The sequence below is a fragment of the Glycine max genome, chromosome 2 (genome assembly GCF_000004515.6).
Source record: "Glycine max cultivar Williams 82 chromosome 2, Glycine_max_v4.0, whole genome shotgun sequence".
In the NCBI taxonomy this organism is placed as follows: domain Eukaryota; kingdom Viridiplantae; phylum Streptophyta; class Magnoliopsida; order Fabales; family Fabaceae; genus Glycine; species Glycine max.
The window spans coordinates 11,060,993-11,077,702 of record NC_016089.4 but is presented as its reverse complement, the minus strand read 5'-3'; the positions used below and the strand labels follow the sequence as shown (position 1 = coordinate 11,077,702).

Below are 16,710 nucleotides of genomic sequence, written 5' to 3'. Positions count from 1 at the left end.
TATCTAAATTATACTGATGTAAAACCTACTTATTTTTATCCATTTGGAAAATTATTTCTTTTGTATTTTCTAATAACAAATATAAGTTTTAATATAAAGTTATGATTTAGATTAAATTAGACACACGTATTAGTTATAATTCTAAATTAAATGAATTTTATCATAACCCTAACCTTAGAATTAACTCATACAATAATTATTTTTTATATTTGCTGTGTTGAAACAAACGATATAACAATATTTTTTTCTTTTAATTTATATTTTGAAATAACATTTTGAGATTAAAAATCACCATCAAGGATGTGAAATTGACTATAAAACTAAAAAAAACAAATTCTAAAATCTGTTGTTGTTGGGGGCACCAAGGATTTGGATACATATGTTCTCTACTGTTACAAAATAGTAGGTGAGATCTCTTGTAATATATTCAGTTACAACTAATTTGGATACATATGTTCTCAACTGTTACAAAAAATTAGTAAGTGAGATTTAAAGGAAAAGATATTTAAGTGTAAATAACTTCATATAACCTGAGTTCTCCATAGATATTTAAAATATAAACATGGACTCATGTATATAAATAGGATCCACCTAATAACTCAAATAAAGATCTTTTTGTATAAGTTTAACTTCTTTATATTAAGATTTTGTTAGGATAAACTTCTCCCTTTATTGTATTGAGGTTTTTCACAATTTAAAATCAATTCATGCAAAATGGAGCATACTTCTAAAGTTTGCATAAGTTCTTATTAGTTTATATAAAAATTTAATTCATTTTATCCTTTTAATTTTTCAACAGAAACTTGTGGTAACCGGAATTACATAGGATAAAGTATAATATTTATCAAAACTTCACTTTAGAGTATATAAATCATTATTTAGAAATTCTGATTAGATGAGTGTGCAACTCTTTTTAACTGACTGTTTTCTCAATAAAACTACGATTTATCACCTATGTGTAACATATGAAAAAAAAATAAAAACAATATTTTATAACCTATTGAATATTATTCTCATAATATCAAGAAAACTATGAGAGATGAAAAATAACTTTATAAAATAATAAAAATATTTAAATTATATTAATTTAGAGCCTACTTATTTTTTCCATGGAGAATTATTTCTTTTGCATTTTCTAATAACAAATATACGTTTTAATATAAATTTATGATTGAGATTAAGTTAGGAGCACATATTAATTATAATTCTGAATTAAATGAATTTGATCATAACCCTAACATTAGAATAAACTCATTTTCTGGGTTTGGAAAAGTATATATTTGCAAGAAAAGAAATCTTATGATATGTTGGGGATCTCGTATGATAATTAGATAATTATCGGAGACTAAATCTTATGATAAGTTTTTCTATCAACCTAACTTTTTAATCTCTACATGGGCTAATAACATCATAAACTGTTGAGACAAAAAAATCTATATAAAACAAATTATAATCTCATAAATGAAAAAAATTGTAAAAAAAAAATTGTGAGTTTAAGTTGTATAAAATAAAGTTCAAAATATAAAAAAGTGATAGGATATAAAAAATTGTTTTAAATTACTTTCATATAACTAGTTTTAAAAACAAACTAAACCTAATTAAGTGAGTGAAGACAATGTAAATTTAACTTTTTATTTTGTAGTCTAATATATAGAAATAAATCAATAAATTTGCATGAGGCTCACTAATCAAATCAAACTAAGCTTGGATAAGAGAAATTGAGTGTTCTTATGAGATGTTTAAATAAAATAAAATATAAAAATGGGATGATGATATATACAAATAGGATCTTATTAAAAAGATTATGTTTTTTTATAAAATTTTAACTTCTTCAATCTCTACATTGGCTAGTAAGTATAAACCGTTGAAACAAAAAATCTATATAAAACAAATTATAATCTTATAAATGAAAAAAATTGTTACTTAAAATATGACATAAAGCTAAAAAATGTGAGTTTAAGTTTTATAAAATAGAGTTTAAAATATAAAATCTGACCCTTTCTTCCTATAAAAAAACTATACCGAATTAAGAGGGTGAAGAGAATGTGAATTTAACTTTTTATTTTGTATTCTATATATAGAAATAAATCACAAAATTTGCATTAGAACAAGCGTTAGGTAAGAAGAGTGAATGGTGAATGATTGATGATGACCCAACATGCATTCCATCATTTGGTTATAATTATTAGTTTCTTCTTATAAAATGATTTATATATATATATATATATAAATAAATACAAGGTAGTAGCGTAGCTGAGTTGGAATAATTTTTCTTTAAAACAATTTTTTGTCCTAGCTATAAACACTTATAAGAGTTTTTTTAATATATCTTTATACACTAATCAAATCAAACTTTTTAAATTTATATTGAGAAAAAAATTTATTGAGAAAATTGTTACACATAGGTTATAAATCATGGAGAATAGTACTTTTATTGAGAAGAAACTTATATGCTAACAGTGTAAAAAAATTTATATACTCATATAATTACAATATGATAAATTTATTAACTTTTTAAATAATTATTTATAATAATTGAGAGTAAAATAAGAGATGTGCTTTAGAATATTAAAAGATGTTATATCGGGGCGGCAAGGTCAAGGTCATTAATCCCTTTTACTTAGGTACCTTGTTAATGTTTTGTTTTAGAATATTTTTTTAAAGTTTTATAGTCAATTTCTCTAATTTTTTTTCTCTAGGTCATTTGTCATGTGTAGGGCACAAACTAAAATATTAAATAAGATTTACTTAGAGACATGTTCTAATTATATTTAACAACAATGCTAGGTTGACTAAAAAGTTATGGCCAACTCTTCTAAAAAATATAGATTTTATATGATTGTTTTAATAATATTATCATTAAACAAAATATAGATGGAAGAAAAATATTTCCTCCAACCCATTGTAACGAGTGTGTAATTAAAAATCAATCATCAAAAGTAATTATCATTTTTAGATTTTTCAATCTAATGTTAATTATTTTCTTTCACTTATATTTTTATAATATTAGTGATAAATAACATGTTTATAAAAAATTAATAATGGTATAAAGTTAATTTTGTAAAATTAGTATCTTCTTTCATTTATTTATTATTATTTTATGGGTATGTGTAAACAACCCAGAAAGATAATTACATTGGGATGGACTAGCAAGGGTGATAACCTCGTTACATCTTGAAAGGAGTTGAACTTTAAGTCCTAATTTAAATTATTTATGTTAAGTTTATATTAAAATCATGAAATATATTTAATGCCAAATAATTTTCAATATATTTCCTTCTTTACTAAATTCTATTTAAGTAAAAAGAATTTCATATACTAGATTAGGGTGGTCATATCACGGAGTACATAACCTGGTTGGGATTGAACCCTGCATCATCATCAGCACTATAGTGGACGAGATAGTGCTCCTTACATACACACCATCCACGTACCATGACATCCACTTTGCTCATTGTTATTCAGAGTACACATAAAAAATACTCAGTATCTACTACAAATTTTATTGGTGAATGTCTATGCATATAAATTTCTTTATCATTTTAAATTATGCATATTATTTTATATTAAAAATGAAATAATTTATTTTATATATAGTTATATATTTTTATAAAGATCTCTTAAAGACCTCAGTCCTCTCATCAAGACTTGTATTGACTTGATTAGTTGAGCTTATCTAGATTCTAGTGAGATATCTTTTTAGTATTAGAATTATACAGTGGAAAGTTAGTTACAGATCTCCTATGCTCTGAATCTAAACTAATAACAGTATAGTAAAAATTGTTAGCAACCAGACACCATGGGATATATTATCGAAGTTGTTATTTCTCTAACTAAAAGTTGTTACCGGTTAAATACAGAATCGTGGAATATGTTACCAGCTTGGTGAACAGAAAACAAAACAAAAAAATTTCCTACCTCTATACCTCTATAAGTAGCATAGACAAGAGGCAGAGAATTTGTGTGCTTTTTTCCCTCTTCTCTTAATTTCTTAAGTATTCATTGACCATGAATGTGAAAACAACCATATGTTGTGTTCTCCTTTTATTATTTTCCACATCTTCAGCTAAAGATGTGGACCTTAGAGTGAAAGGGGTGACAAGCATTGCTACCACAGATGAAAACTTTATCTGTGCGACTCTAGATTGGTGGCCTCCTAACAAGTGTGACTACAACGATTGTCCTTGGGGAAATGCAGGCATTCTCAATCTGGTATATATTTTTTTGGTGGTTTGACTTCTCAATCTGACACTTAGCATTTACCATCAAGCAAACATTATGCATATATTTTTTCATCTTACCAATCATCCAATGTTATGTTTGCAGGACTTGTATAATGATATTTTCTTAAATGCCGTCAAGGGTATGCTCCTTTTTCTTAATTCTAAGTCTTAGTCAACCGTGAAAGCTTGTTAATTATTAGCCTTTTGAGGGATGCTTGAAAGATACGATACTTGATCTTCAAAAGCTTTCGTATTAAATTAAATTTTTTTATCTTCAATTCTCATCCTCACTCCCTTGAAGAGGTTAGAAATGGAAGTTTGATTTGTCCGTGGACTTGTTTATATATTATGATGTAGATTAAAATTACAGCAACAAGTGGAAATAATTGATGTTCCATTTCCATATTATATATCACTTAAAGATCTAATTCTTTTGGCAAATTTTTTTCAGCATTTAATCCCTTGAGGATCAGACTAGGAGGTTCACTCGAAGATTGGCTTGTTTACCAATTTGGGAAACAACGGGAATGCCCCCTTTTTCAAAAGAAAAATGATGGTCTCTTTGGTTTCAGCAAAGGCTGCCTTCCCAAGAAGAAATGGGATGAAATAAATCACTTTTTCAACAAAACTGGGTACTATTTTAACATCTTTTTTCTCAGTTCATCCGTGAGTGAGACTTATATAAATTTGAGACTAAAATAAATAATTTTTTTTGCTTTAAATTAGAGAGTTATATGCTGGACATTTTTGTTAATGTATGTAGCCTTGGGCTGGCCCTACTTTTTCTTGATGTGACCATGCATGTCACTATATAATTTTTTTTTCTTCCCCTTTTGCAGGGTGAAACTCACTTTTGGATTAAATGCTCTGTCTGGAAAGAAACCTTCCAAGGAGGACAAGAAGAACTGGAAAGGAGACTGGGATCCAACAAATGCCATAGATCTCATGGAGTACACAATTTCGAAAGGATACAATATAGATTCATATGAATTAGGTTGCTAAAACCTTTGAAAAATTGGAGCTTTGAATTACTTGTCCATACAATTTTTATTTTCTTTGGTGCATTATGACTTATGAAGTTTTTTCATGTGATATACTTACTACTTATCAGGAAATGAGTTATGCGCTGATGGGGTAAGTGCCAGAATAGACAGTGTTCAATATGCTAAAGACATCACTCAGCTCAGAAAAACAGTTAATCTACTATACCAAGATGCAAATACAAGGCCAAAGGTACTAGGCCCTGCTGGTTTCTATGGTAAGGAATGGTTTGATAGCTTCTTACAGAATGTTGGACACGGTGTGGTTGATGGAGTAACTCACCACATTTACAACCTTGGTTCTGGTATGTATAAATTCTTCCCTTTTGGGTTTGTCTAATACCATGCACTACACTACCTTGTTTGTGTATATGCCTTAGTGAATGGTTTGTAATATAAATTATTCTACACGAAGGTAATGATAAGGATCTTATCAACAAGATTCAAGACCCATATTATTTGAGTCAAGTTGCTCAAACATTCAAAGATGTCTCGGATGCAGTGAAAGAATTCGAACCGTCGTCAGGACCATGGGTTGGGGAATCTGGTGGAGCCTATAACAGTGGTGGCAAAGATGTGTCAAATACTTTTGTTAATGGCTTTTGGTCTGTCTATTAATCTGCAAATCAATTGAGTTCTTTTCTGCCTCTCTTTTTTTTCTTCTTTCCTCTACAAAATCTGCATTGACATGTCAATGTATTTGAATGAATAACTATAGGTACCTTGACCAGCTGGGAATGACATCAACCTTCAACCACAAAGTTTATTGTAGACAAGCACTAGTTGGAGGAAACTATGGTTTGCTAGACACCACAACCTTCATTCCTAACCCAGATTATTATGGGTAAGTAAGTGTTCGTATGTGTGTGTGAGAGGCATTTGCTAAAGATGAATGTTTAATTCTACGAAACAATCATATATAGTTTCATTTAACAGAAAACTTTGGCATATTAATATCCTACAAAATATCATAAAACAGTGTAAGCAATCAAATTAAGACTTGTTTGTGTGCACATGCTTAAATGTCTATCTAAGCGGCATGCCTTTAATTTGATCAGAGCTCTTTTGTGGCATCGCTTAATGGGAAGCAAAGTGCTTTCTGTTTCTCATGAAGGATCGCCATATTTGCGTGCATACGTTCATTGCTCGAAGACAGAGGTAAGCTCTTTTATCTCAAAATCTTTTTTTTTTTTTTTTTTGTATTGCCTTTGTTAAAGGAGGAAAAAAGTATTTATACACAGGTTAGGTTATATCATACTATCAAGGTTTTAAATATCGGTTGGTTTTGTCGTGTTTGTTGATATTGCGAATAAATGCATTCGATGCACTCCAATTGTGGTCGTCTTGCTATTGCGAACGGTTAAAAAAATTTAATGTTGCGCTTCAAAGGAAGCAGAACTTTACGTTTTTTTAAACCTTGCATGCTATGTTTTTTTTGTATCATAAAGCACTTACAGTCAATTGACAATAACTAATCATACAAATTAAAATCAAGTTTTCTTTCATCTAACTCATGCCATTAATTTGTTCCTAATCTTGGTTTTTGTGGTTCATTTCTTTTCAGTCTGGTATCGCCGTGCTACTCATAAACATGTCCAATTCCACCACTTTCGAAGTATCACTACTCAATGACATGAATCTGTACCCGGAAGTAGTTTTTAAAAACACGCAGAGAGAAGAGTACCATTTGACACCCAAAGATGGTAACATTCAAAGTAAGGTGGTGCTGTTGAATGGAACTCCACTAGTGCTGACCCAGTCACTCCACATCCCAGAAATGAAACCAAAGCTGGTTGATCCATCTTCTCCAGTCAAAGTGAAGCATGATTCAATTGTGTTCGTGCATAGCAAGAGTTTCAATGCACCAGCGTGTATGTAGTTAGGTTATAGTATTAGTCAGCATCATTTTCTCTTTATGTTTTTCCTAGCTAGGTCATTAATCCATTTTAGTCTAGGTGCCTAATTACATTAATGTTTTTTTAGAATCTTTTTTTCTAGTTTTATAGTCAATTTCTTCTTCTTTTTTTAGGTCATTTGTTTTTTGGAATATATGTTTAATGTCCTAAATAAACAGATACATTTAATAATGTATGTTTCTTTTCCTTGATATCTTGTTTGGTTCACGAGAGAATAAAAATGAGAAAATTAAGATAAAATGAAAATGATTATGATAAAACATGTTTTTACGTGAAAGAATGAGATTCATCACTCTCTAAGGAGATGTTAATGTATATTTTTAAATAACTAAAAAAAATTAGTGTAGGAATAGATAAATTCAGGAAGTTCTTCTAAACTTTAGGAATATTAGTGTGATTTATGATTAAAAAATTGTTTTGATAAATTTCTACATGTTAAACTGTTCAAAATAAAAAAGTCAAACACATAAGACTAAAGATGGTTATTATACTGAATTAAACGGCACAAGGGTAATGAATCTACAAATTTTACAAATTACTTCATTTCTTTTTTGGTCTAACGAGTATTTCTTTTTCAAATTTCAAGTCCAATGTGTTAAACGACTGGACTTGATGTTGCAAATTAGTGAAGCAGCAAAAGGAACTGGTTGAACCCTGAATAATCTAATGATTCTAGTCTAACTGCATATGCAATATCTCCAAAACTGAGTGTATTTCCTCCATTTGTGGATGCGTTTCTTCACCAGCAATGAACTCACTCACAACCCCATCAATCTCCACTGAGCTACAACCAGGTGCCTTGTCCACCCCTTTGTTTCTCATCATATTCCTCACCCTTCTGGCATCACTGTGTTTCCCAGATGCTGCATACAAATTTGAAAGCAAAACATAGACCCCACTATGATTCTCCAACCGCAAGAGTCTTTTGGCCGCTCGTTCGGCTAGTTGAGCTTGTCCATGGTTGCAGCATGCACTCAGAAATGCTCTCCAAGCCAATGTCTCTTCTGAGCCATTCCATGAGGTAGAAGTTATCCTTCTTATCATAACCATTGCTTCTCCGAAAAGCCCGGCTCGGCTTAACAAGTCAACTAGACAACCATAATGTTCACTCTTGGGCTCAATTTCGTACAGACTACTCATCTTATCTAGCAACTGCAAACCTTCATGTGCCATTCCTGAATAACTACAAGCAGTGAAAACAGCTATGAATGTTATATCATCAGGCTTTATCCCAGTCTTTTCCATTTCGGAAAACATTTTGAGTGCACTTGCTCCATCTCCATGCATAGCCAAACCAGAAATCATGGCATTCCAACACACGATGTCTCTCTCCGGCATCGAGTCAAACAATCTTTTAGCCAACTCCAAATTCCCACATTTAGCATACATGTCTAGCAAACTAGTACTCAAACGAATGCTCAACGACACCGTTTTTCGATTCAAGTATCTGTGTATCCAGATTCCAATATCCAAAGCCCCCAAATGAGCACAAGCAGAAAGAATGCTCACAAATATAGACTCATCAGGAACCACATGAGTCAACTGCAACAAACGAAACAAATAGAGTCCTTCCTTGAAGCAACTGTTTTGTACATACCCAGAAATCATGGCACCCCAAATTCCCCTATCCTTCTCAGGTGCTTCATCAAAGAACAACCTAGCTGAATCAACATCACCCACTTTGGCATACCCCGAGATCATCACACTCCAAGACACTGCACTCAACCTAGGCATTTCATCAAACACGTGCCTTGCAGCAATCACATCCCCACACACAGAATACATTGCCATCAAACTATTGCCCACAAAGATATCAAACACAAGACCCAATTTTGAACTGTACCCATGAACCATTTTCCCCAAAGAACAATCTCTAAGGGCTGCACAAGCCTTCAACACATAAGGGATGGTGTAGTTGTCAGGGCCCAAACCATTGTGTAGCATCTTGGTGAAGACGTGAAAGGTGCCATAGAAGTTTCCATTGACGAGGAAGGTTTTGATTATGGTGTTGCATATGCAAAGTGTGGGGTGGTGAATGCGTTCAAAGACTCTGCATGCATAGGTGAGGCTTCCCTGATAAGGGTGGGAGCAGAAAGCCAAAAGCCTGCTTAGGGCAAAGGTGTTGGTGTCAAGGCCAGTGGTGAATACTTGGGCATGGGCCTGCTTGAGGTGATTCACGTTCTTGCACTTTTCCAACAGTACTAGGCATCTCTTGCTGCAACTTGACATGGGATGGTGAAACTAAATGCATTCAGATCACCGAGTTCACTTGTTCAACATTGAAACAATTGCTGTCATGTCAGCATGCAATTATATGTTCACGTCTACTTGTATGATTTCTGAGTAAAGAGTCATTTTTAGTATTAAAATTAGATAGAGATTTAATTAAATTTGATTATCAAATTATTTTAAGATTTAAATATATTTTTTATTTGTATAATTTAACATTTTTTATTCTTGTTTTGATATTTTTTTTCATTTTAATTCTGGTAAATATGTTTGTTTTATTTTTAATTTTTTTTAGTAGGCTTTCACCTAAATCTAGTTCACCAAAGTTGTCACAACGTTCTTCGCGATTGTACTCATGGTAGCGGAATCCACCACAAGTGGAGCGGAGATTTCGCCACTGCGGTACAGGGTTGGTGCTTGCTTGGGGATCAATCATTGGTTCATTGAAGTTTTCATTTGGGTTTGGGGTGGCTAGTTTAAATTTTGTGAGGTTGGAATAGGATTCGTCGCCATTTCCAATTCCGGTTCCTCAATGTTTAGAACCTTATGAATTTGGTTTTTGGGGAGGGTTAAAAAATCTATGATAATTTCATATATTTTATGGTGATTTTTAATCTCCCAAAATGTTATTTAAACTATAAATTAAAAGAAAAAATATTGTTATGTTATTTGTTTCAACACAGAAAAGATTGACGAAAAAGTAATTATTTTATGAGTTTATTTCATGGCTAGGATTATGATAAAATTTAACAATGTAATTTCTTTTATATGATTATTCAATCATAATTTATCATGCTAAGTTTGTTAACCTGTAAAAAACAGTTATATGAAAATAATTTGAAACAATAATTTGTGAATGAATTACGGTTTAAGAAAGTTTTATATTTTAAACTCTATTTTATAAAACTTAAACTTACATTTTTTAGCTTTATGTCATATTTTAAGTAACAATTTCTTTCATTTATATGGTTATAATTTATTTTATGTAGATTTTTGTGTCTCAACACTTTATGATCTTATTAGCCAATGTAGAGATGGAAGAAGTCAAACTTATGTAAAAACATAATCTCTTTAATTGGATCCTATTTATATACATCACCCTGATTTTTATATTTTATTTTATTTAAACATCTCTCAAGAACTCAATTTCTCTTATCAAGCTTAGTTTGATTTGATTAGTTGACCTCTTGTTCTTATGCAAATTTTGTGATTTATTTCTATATATTACAATACAAATAATAGAAACAAAGGGTTCAATTTTTTTTACATGATTATCCAATCATAACTTATGATAAGTTTGTTAACTTAAAAAAAAAAAAAAACAGGTATACCAAAGTAAGTTAAAAACAATGGTTGAGTTGTTATTGATCGGATCCTATCTATATACATCACTCAGTCTCAAATTTAAACCACTAAAGACTAGTTGTGTTTTCCAGTTAATCTCCTCAAAGTTGTTGTTGCCAGTGATAATGGAATATGTTATAAAAAGTTGTTATTTATCTGTATATACTAGGATAAAATGCGTAAAAGTTGTTAACACATGAAATATGTTACAAATTAAAATATTAAATAAAATTTATCTGTAGAGACATGTTCAGTTATATCCAACAACAATGCTAGCTAGATTGGCTAATTAAAAAAATATAAATTAAAAATGGAAGAAAAATACTCCCCAAACCTTGTGTAATTAAAAAAAATCATCTGAAATTTTAGATGGTTATCAAATTATAACTCATCATGGTAAGTGTGTTAATTTTTAAAAATAATTATATCAAAGTAACTTAAAACATAATTTATACTTGGATGATGATATAAAACAATCTTACATTATTAGTTTATAGCCATTAAATTCCATTTTATAAAACTTAAACTCTCATCTTTAACTGTGTCATTTTTCAAGTTACAATCTTTCTCATTTTTTAAGATTATAATTTTTGTTTTTATAGAATTTTTTGTCTCAATGGAATGGTTTATGATCTTATCAGCCCATGTAGACATCAAACAAGTTAAACTTGTATAAAAACTTTAATATGTTAATAAAAAAAGATTTTAATATGAATTAGACCTTTAATGAATATTTATTTATTATAAATTTAAATTACAATAAAATTTAAATATACAAAAAAATTTATCTATTGTGAATTTTAATTATGTAAAATTAAATATTTGTCATGTGTAGTGCACAAACTAAAATATTAAGTAAAATTATTTTAGAGACATGGATTTATTTAAAAGTTTTGAGAAAGAAAAATCACATGTAGAATAAACATAATGATAAAAAATGATAATAAATTTTGATCGTAAACAAATATAATAAATTTTGAAATTAAAGATATTTAATGCATCAATTGATTATTAATCAAACATAAATTTTGAAATTAAAGATATTTAATGCATCAATTGATTATTAATCAAACATCAATGTAGTAGTGTTAATTATTTTTTTCATATATCAATATATTCTTTATACAATATGATTATCAAGTCTTCTAACCATTACGATGTGTTAACATTTCTTTTATATATATATATATATATATATATATATATATATATATATATATATATATATATATATATATATAAAATGTGACATGGGTAGAGATTTAATTTATTGAACTTGTTAAAACAAAGGTACGCCAACAGAAATGTACCAAAAATACAATACATAGGGTAAAGTAAAAAAACAACAAAAAGTCTGTTGCATCATTCCCCACTTGTCAATAATAAAATAATAATAAAATCAATTCCATGGTTGGATCTTTCTGTGGGTTCTTAGGTGGATCATATTTATATACATTGTTCCATTCTTATATTTTATTTAAACGTGTTTAAAAACTCAATTTCTTCTATCCAAACTTATATTGACTTGATTAGTTCACCCCGGCACAGGTGATTGATTTATCTGAACATCTCTTTTTTTTTTTTTTCTTTTTCTTCCCACTAATGGTGTATAAAGGGATAAAATTTTGTATAAGTTGTTAAAGGTTGAATATATGTTACAAACATTAGACCAAAAGAAAAAAATTGCTAGGTAGTATAAAAAACACACAGAGAACAAGTACCAAGGATGGTAGCATTCGGAGTGATGAGACGCTGTTGTTGAATGGAACTCCATCCGTGCTGACCGGTCACTGGACCCAAAGCTGGTTGATCCATCTTCTCCAATCAATTTTGTTGTGCATAACAAGAGTTTGAGTGCACCAGCATGTAGTTAGTGGTTGTCATGCACATTTAGTATTAGTCAGCAAGCAAGCAGCGCATCATTTTCTTTTCATATTTTTTCTAGCTAGGTCATTAATCCCTTTTAGTTTAGGTACCTTATAAGGTTTTGTTTTAGAATTTTTTTTTCTAGTTTTATAATCAATTTCTTTAGTTTTTCTTTAGGTCATTTGTCATGTATAGTGCACAAACTAAAATATTAAATAAAATTTATGTAGAGTCATGTTCTAATCATATTTAACAACTATGCTAACTTGACTAACAAGTTTTAGCACAACTTTCCTTAAGAAACATAGATTTTATATGATTGTTTTAATCATATTATTCTTAAAAAAATATAAATTAGAAATGGAAGAAAAATACTCCCTCCAATCCAGTGCCAATCCAGTGTAACAATTATGTAATTGGAAAAAAAATATCCAAAATAATTATTATTTTAGTTTTTTCAATATAACATTAATTATTTTCTTTCACTTATATCTTTTATAATATTAGTGATAAATAACATATTTATAAAATAATTAATGATGATATAATGTTAATTTTATAAAATTAATTATTACTCTCCTTCATTTTTATTTTATTTTTTTTATAGGTATAAACAACCTAGGACAATAATTATTTTGGGATGAAAAAATGACTAGAGGGATGACCTCGTTACATTTCCAAAGGAGTTAAACTTTACATCATAATTTGAATTATTTATATTAAATTTATACTAAAATCATGAAATATATTTAATGCCAAATAATTTTCAATATATTTCCTTCTTTAAAAAAATTCTATTTAAGTAAAAAAAAAATTCATATATTAGATTAACTCGTTACACACACCATGCACCTTAACATGATATGCACTATACTAGATCCTAGTTAGATGTTTTTTAAAATTAAAATCATACAGTGATAAGTTAGTTACACCGAGATCTCCTCTCCTTTAAATCTAAACAAATAAAAAATTACTTTTTTCAACTATATAGGATATACTAACTTAGTATAACAGTGGTGGCAAAGATGTGTCAAATACTTTTGTTAATGGCTTTTGGTCTGTCTATTAATCTGCAAATCAATTGAGTTCTTTTCTGTCTCTTTTTTTTCTTCTTTCCTCTACAAAATCTGCATTGACATGTCAATGTATGTGAATGAATAACAATAGGTACCTTGACCAGCTGGGAATGACATCAACCTTCAACCACAAAGTTTATTGTAGACAAGCACTAGTTGGAGGAAACTATGGTTTGCTAGACACCACAACCTTCATTCCTAACCCAGATTATTATGGGTAAGTAAGTGTTCCTATGGGTGTGTGAGAGACATTTGCTAAAGATAAATGTTTAATTCTACGAAACAATCATATATAGTTTCATTTAACAGAAAATTTTGGCATATTAATATCCTACAAAATATCATAAAACAGTATAAGCAATCAAATTAAGACTTGTTTGTGTGCACATGGTTAAATCTCTATCTAAGCGGCATGCCTTTAATTTGATCAGAGCTCTTTTGTGGCATCGGTTAATGGGAAGCAAAGTGCTTTCTGTTTCTCACGAAGGGTCGCCATATTTGCGTGCATACGTTCATTGCTCAAAGAAAGAGGTAAGCTCTTTTATCTCAAAATCTTTTTTTTGTATTGTCTTTGTTAAAGAAGGAAAAAAGTATTTATACACAGGTTATATCATACTATCAAGGTTTTAAATATGGTTTTGTCATGTTTGTTGAGCGCGAATAAATGCATTCGATGCACTCCAATTGTGGTCGTCTTGCTATTGCGAACGGTTAAAAAAATTTAATGTTGTGGTTCAAAAAAATTAATGTTGCCCTTCAAATCAGGAAGCAGAACTTAACGTTTTTTTAACCCTCGCATGCAATGTTTTTTTTTTTATCATAAAACACTTACAATTAATTGACAATAACTAATCATACAAATTAAAATCAAGAAGTTTTTTTTCAATCTAACTCAATGCCATTAATTTGTTCCTAATCTTGGTTTTTGTGGTTCATTTCTTTTCAGTCTGGTATCACCGTGCTACTCATAAACATGTCCAACTCTACCACTTTCGAAGTATCACTCCTCAATGAGAATCTGTACCACCCGGAAGTAGGATTAAGAAACAGAAACACGCCGAGAGAAGAGTACCATTTGACACCCAAAGATGGTAACATTCAAAGTAAGGTGGTGCTGTTGAATGGAACTCCACTAGTGCTGACCCAGTCACTGCACATCCCAGAAATGAACCCAAAGCTGGTTGATCCATCTTCTCCCATCAAAGTGAAGCATGATTCAATTGTATTTGTGCATAGCAAGAGTTTCAATGCACCAGCGTGCATGTAGTTACAGTTAGTTATCATGCCCTTACATTAATGTTTTTTAGAATCTTTTTTCCTAGTGTTATAGTCAATTTCTTTGGTTTTTCTTTAGGTCATTTGTTTCTTGGAATACACGTTTGGCTCGTGACTAGATGTTTTTTAGTTCCTATCAAATTTATTAAGACCTTATATAAATTTTAAGATAAATATTTTACTTTAAATGAAAAAAAAAATATTAAATATTTTTGTTAGCATATAAGATTTTTTTTAATAAATGACTTTTTTACTTTATAAGAACTAAAAAATGGTCGGAACGATTAACCATAAGTCATAGCGTGTAGTTCTTTGAGGAGGTTATGTTGGAGAATGTGAGTGTCAAATTATTACTATTTCTAAGGGAAAAATAATTATTTTAAAAGAAAAACTGAAAGAATAATAAATACTATAACAATTGAAGTTGAGATCAATTATAATAATTAAACAATGTTTAACATTGAAATTGAAGATGAAATTTGAAAATGAACGGGAAGGATATCATGAATACCAAAAGAGATCTGCGAGAAGTTAAGCCTAGAAGTCACACCTTTAGCAAGATCGATCCACATGCGGCAGAATAATATAACTTAAATTTCAGTGAGATAATTAACTCCTTTGAGCTTACACACACTTTTAGGGAAAATGCAGACTAATTGCACATGAATAAAGAGACCTTATGAAGCTTCACTATTTCTTAGGATTGGATTTTGTGTTTATAAGGTTTAGGGTCTCAATTTGAAGGAACTGGTACATGATCTTGCCAATTACAAGATTAAAGAATTCAAGAAAAAAAAATAATAAGTACAGAATTCAGGGATCACATGCATTTTTCTTTTCGTTGAACAGGCATAAATTTCAGATGCAATTAAGAAACATCCTAATGAAGAAAAATATATTAGAAAAGTTAGGGTTCTCATAAGTATGTAAATAGTATTTAGTATATAAACCTATCTAAAAGTGAAAAGAGTATAATATGTTTTTCATATTTAATTAATAAATGTCCAAATTTTATATTTATTTTTTAGTAATTTTTTTCTCTTTGATAAAATAATTTTTGTATGATCCATGATATTTTTTAGTTCCTAAAAAATTTAATATTATTTGTCAATAAATTTTTTCATTTGTTATTTGTCCTTTTGAAAGATACTAATAATAAATGAAAAATTATGAGTAGTCCTCTAAATCTTAAGAGAAATGTTATTTGCATAGTAAATTTTATATGACTAAGAGAAAGAGAAAAAAAGGAAACTATAAAATATGATGGAGAGACGTAAAGACGAAAAATGATTGTATAAATTGTTTTTAATTTTTGTATGAATCATACATTTTTTTTAAAAAAAAAATCATTCAAATTGCTCATTGAATTTTACTTAAAAAGATCAAACTTAAATGCAGATAATTTTAATTATGAGTACTTTGCTGTTTTCCAATGAACTAGAGTGTTTCCTTAATAATATATTCTTAATAAAGGTTTAACATAGACTATGGAGATTAACTCTAATATTCCTAATTGGAGAACACGACCAAAAATAACTATAAAAATTTATTTGACTTTTGTTCTTATTGAAATATATTAACTTAGAAATGATAGTGATGGAGGTTTAATACTTTTGAGAATTACTTAAATAGTTTATTATTTTATGGACTATTTAAGAGAGATGATAATATTTTAGAGACAATATTGATTATTTATTTCGTGTAAATTTTTTATGTAATTAAAATTTAATATATCACCTTG

General features: G+C 29.3%; 2 protein-coding genes across 2 annotated transcripts; one reads left to right on the top strand and one right to left on the bottom strand.

The window, feature by feature from the left end:
- The first annotated feature begins 3,983 nt into the window (after window positions 1–3,983).
- On the top strand, window positions 3,984–7,354 carry LOC100804120 (heparanase-like protein 2). Its single transcript, XM_006574867.4, has 9 exons — window positions 3,984–4,212; window positions 4,327–4,363; window positions 4,675–4,855; window positions 5,063–5,217; window positions 5,335–5,568; window positions 5,679–5,868; window positions 5,982–6,107; window positions 6,322–6,421; window positions 6,828–7,354. Exons 1-9 carry the CDS (start codon window positions 4,009–4,011, stop codon window positions 7,140–7,142), a joined length of 1,542 nt encoding a protein of 513 aa, XP_006574930.1. The 5' UTR covers window positions 3,984–4,008; the 3' UTR covers window positions 7,143–7,354.
- Window positions 7,355–7,653: 299 nt separating this feature from the next.
- Window positions 7,654–9,888, bottom strand: LOC100805183 (pentatricopeptide repeat-containing protein At2g20540). The gene has a single exon (XM_003520058.4). It carries the CDS (start codon window positions 9,406–9,408, stop codon window positions 7,852–7,854), a length of 1,557 nt encoding a protein of 518 aa, XP_003520106.1. The 5' UTR covers window positions 9,409–9,888; the 3' UTR covers window positions 7,654–7,851.
- Window positions 9,889–16,710: the final 6,822 nt, after the last annotated feature.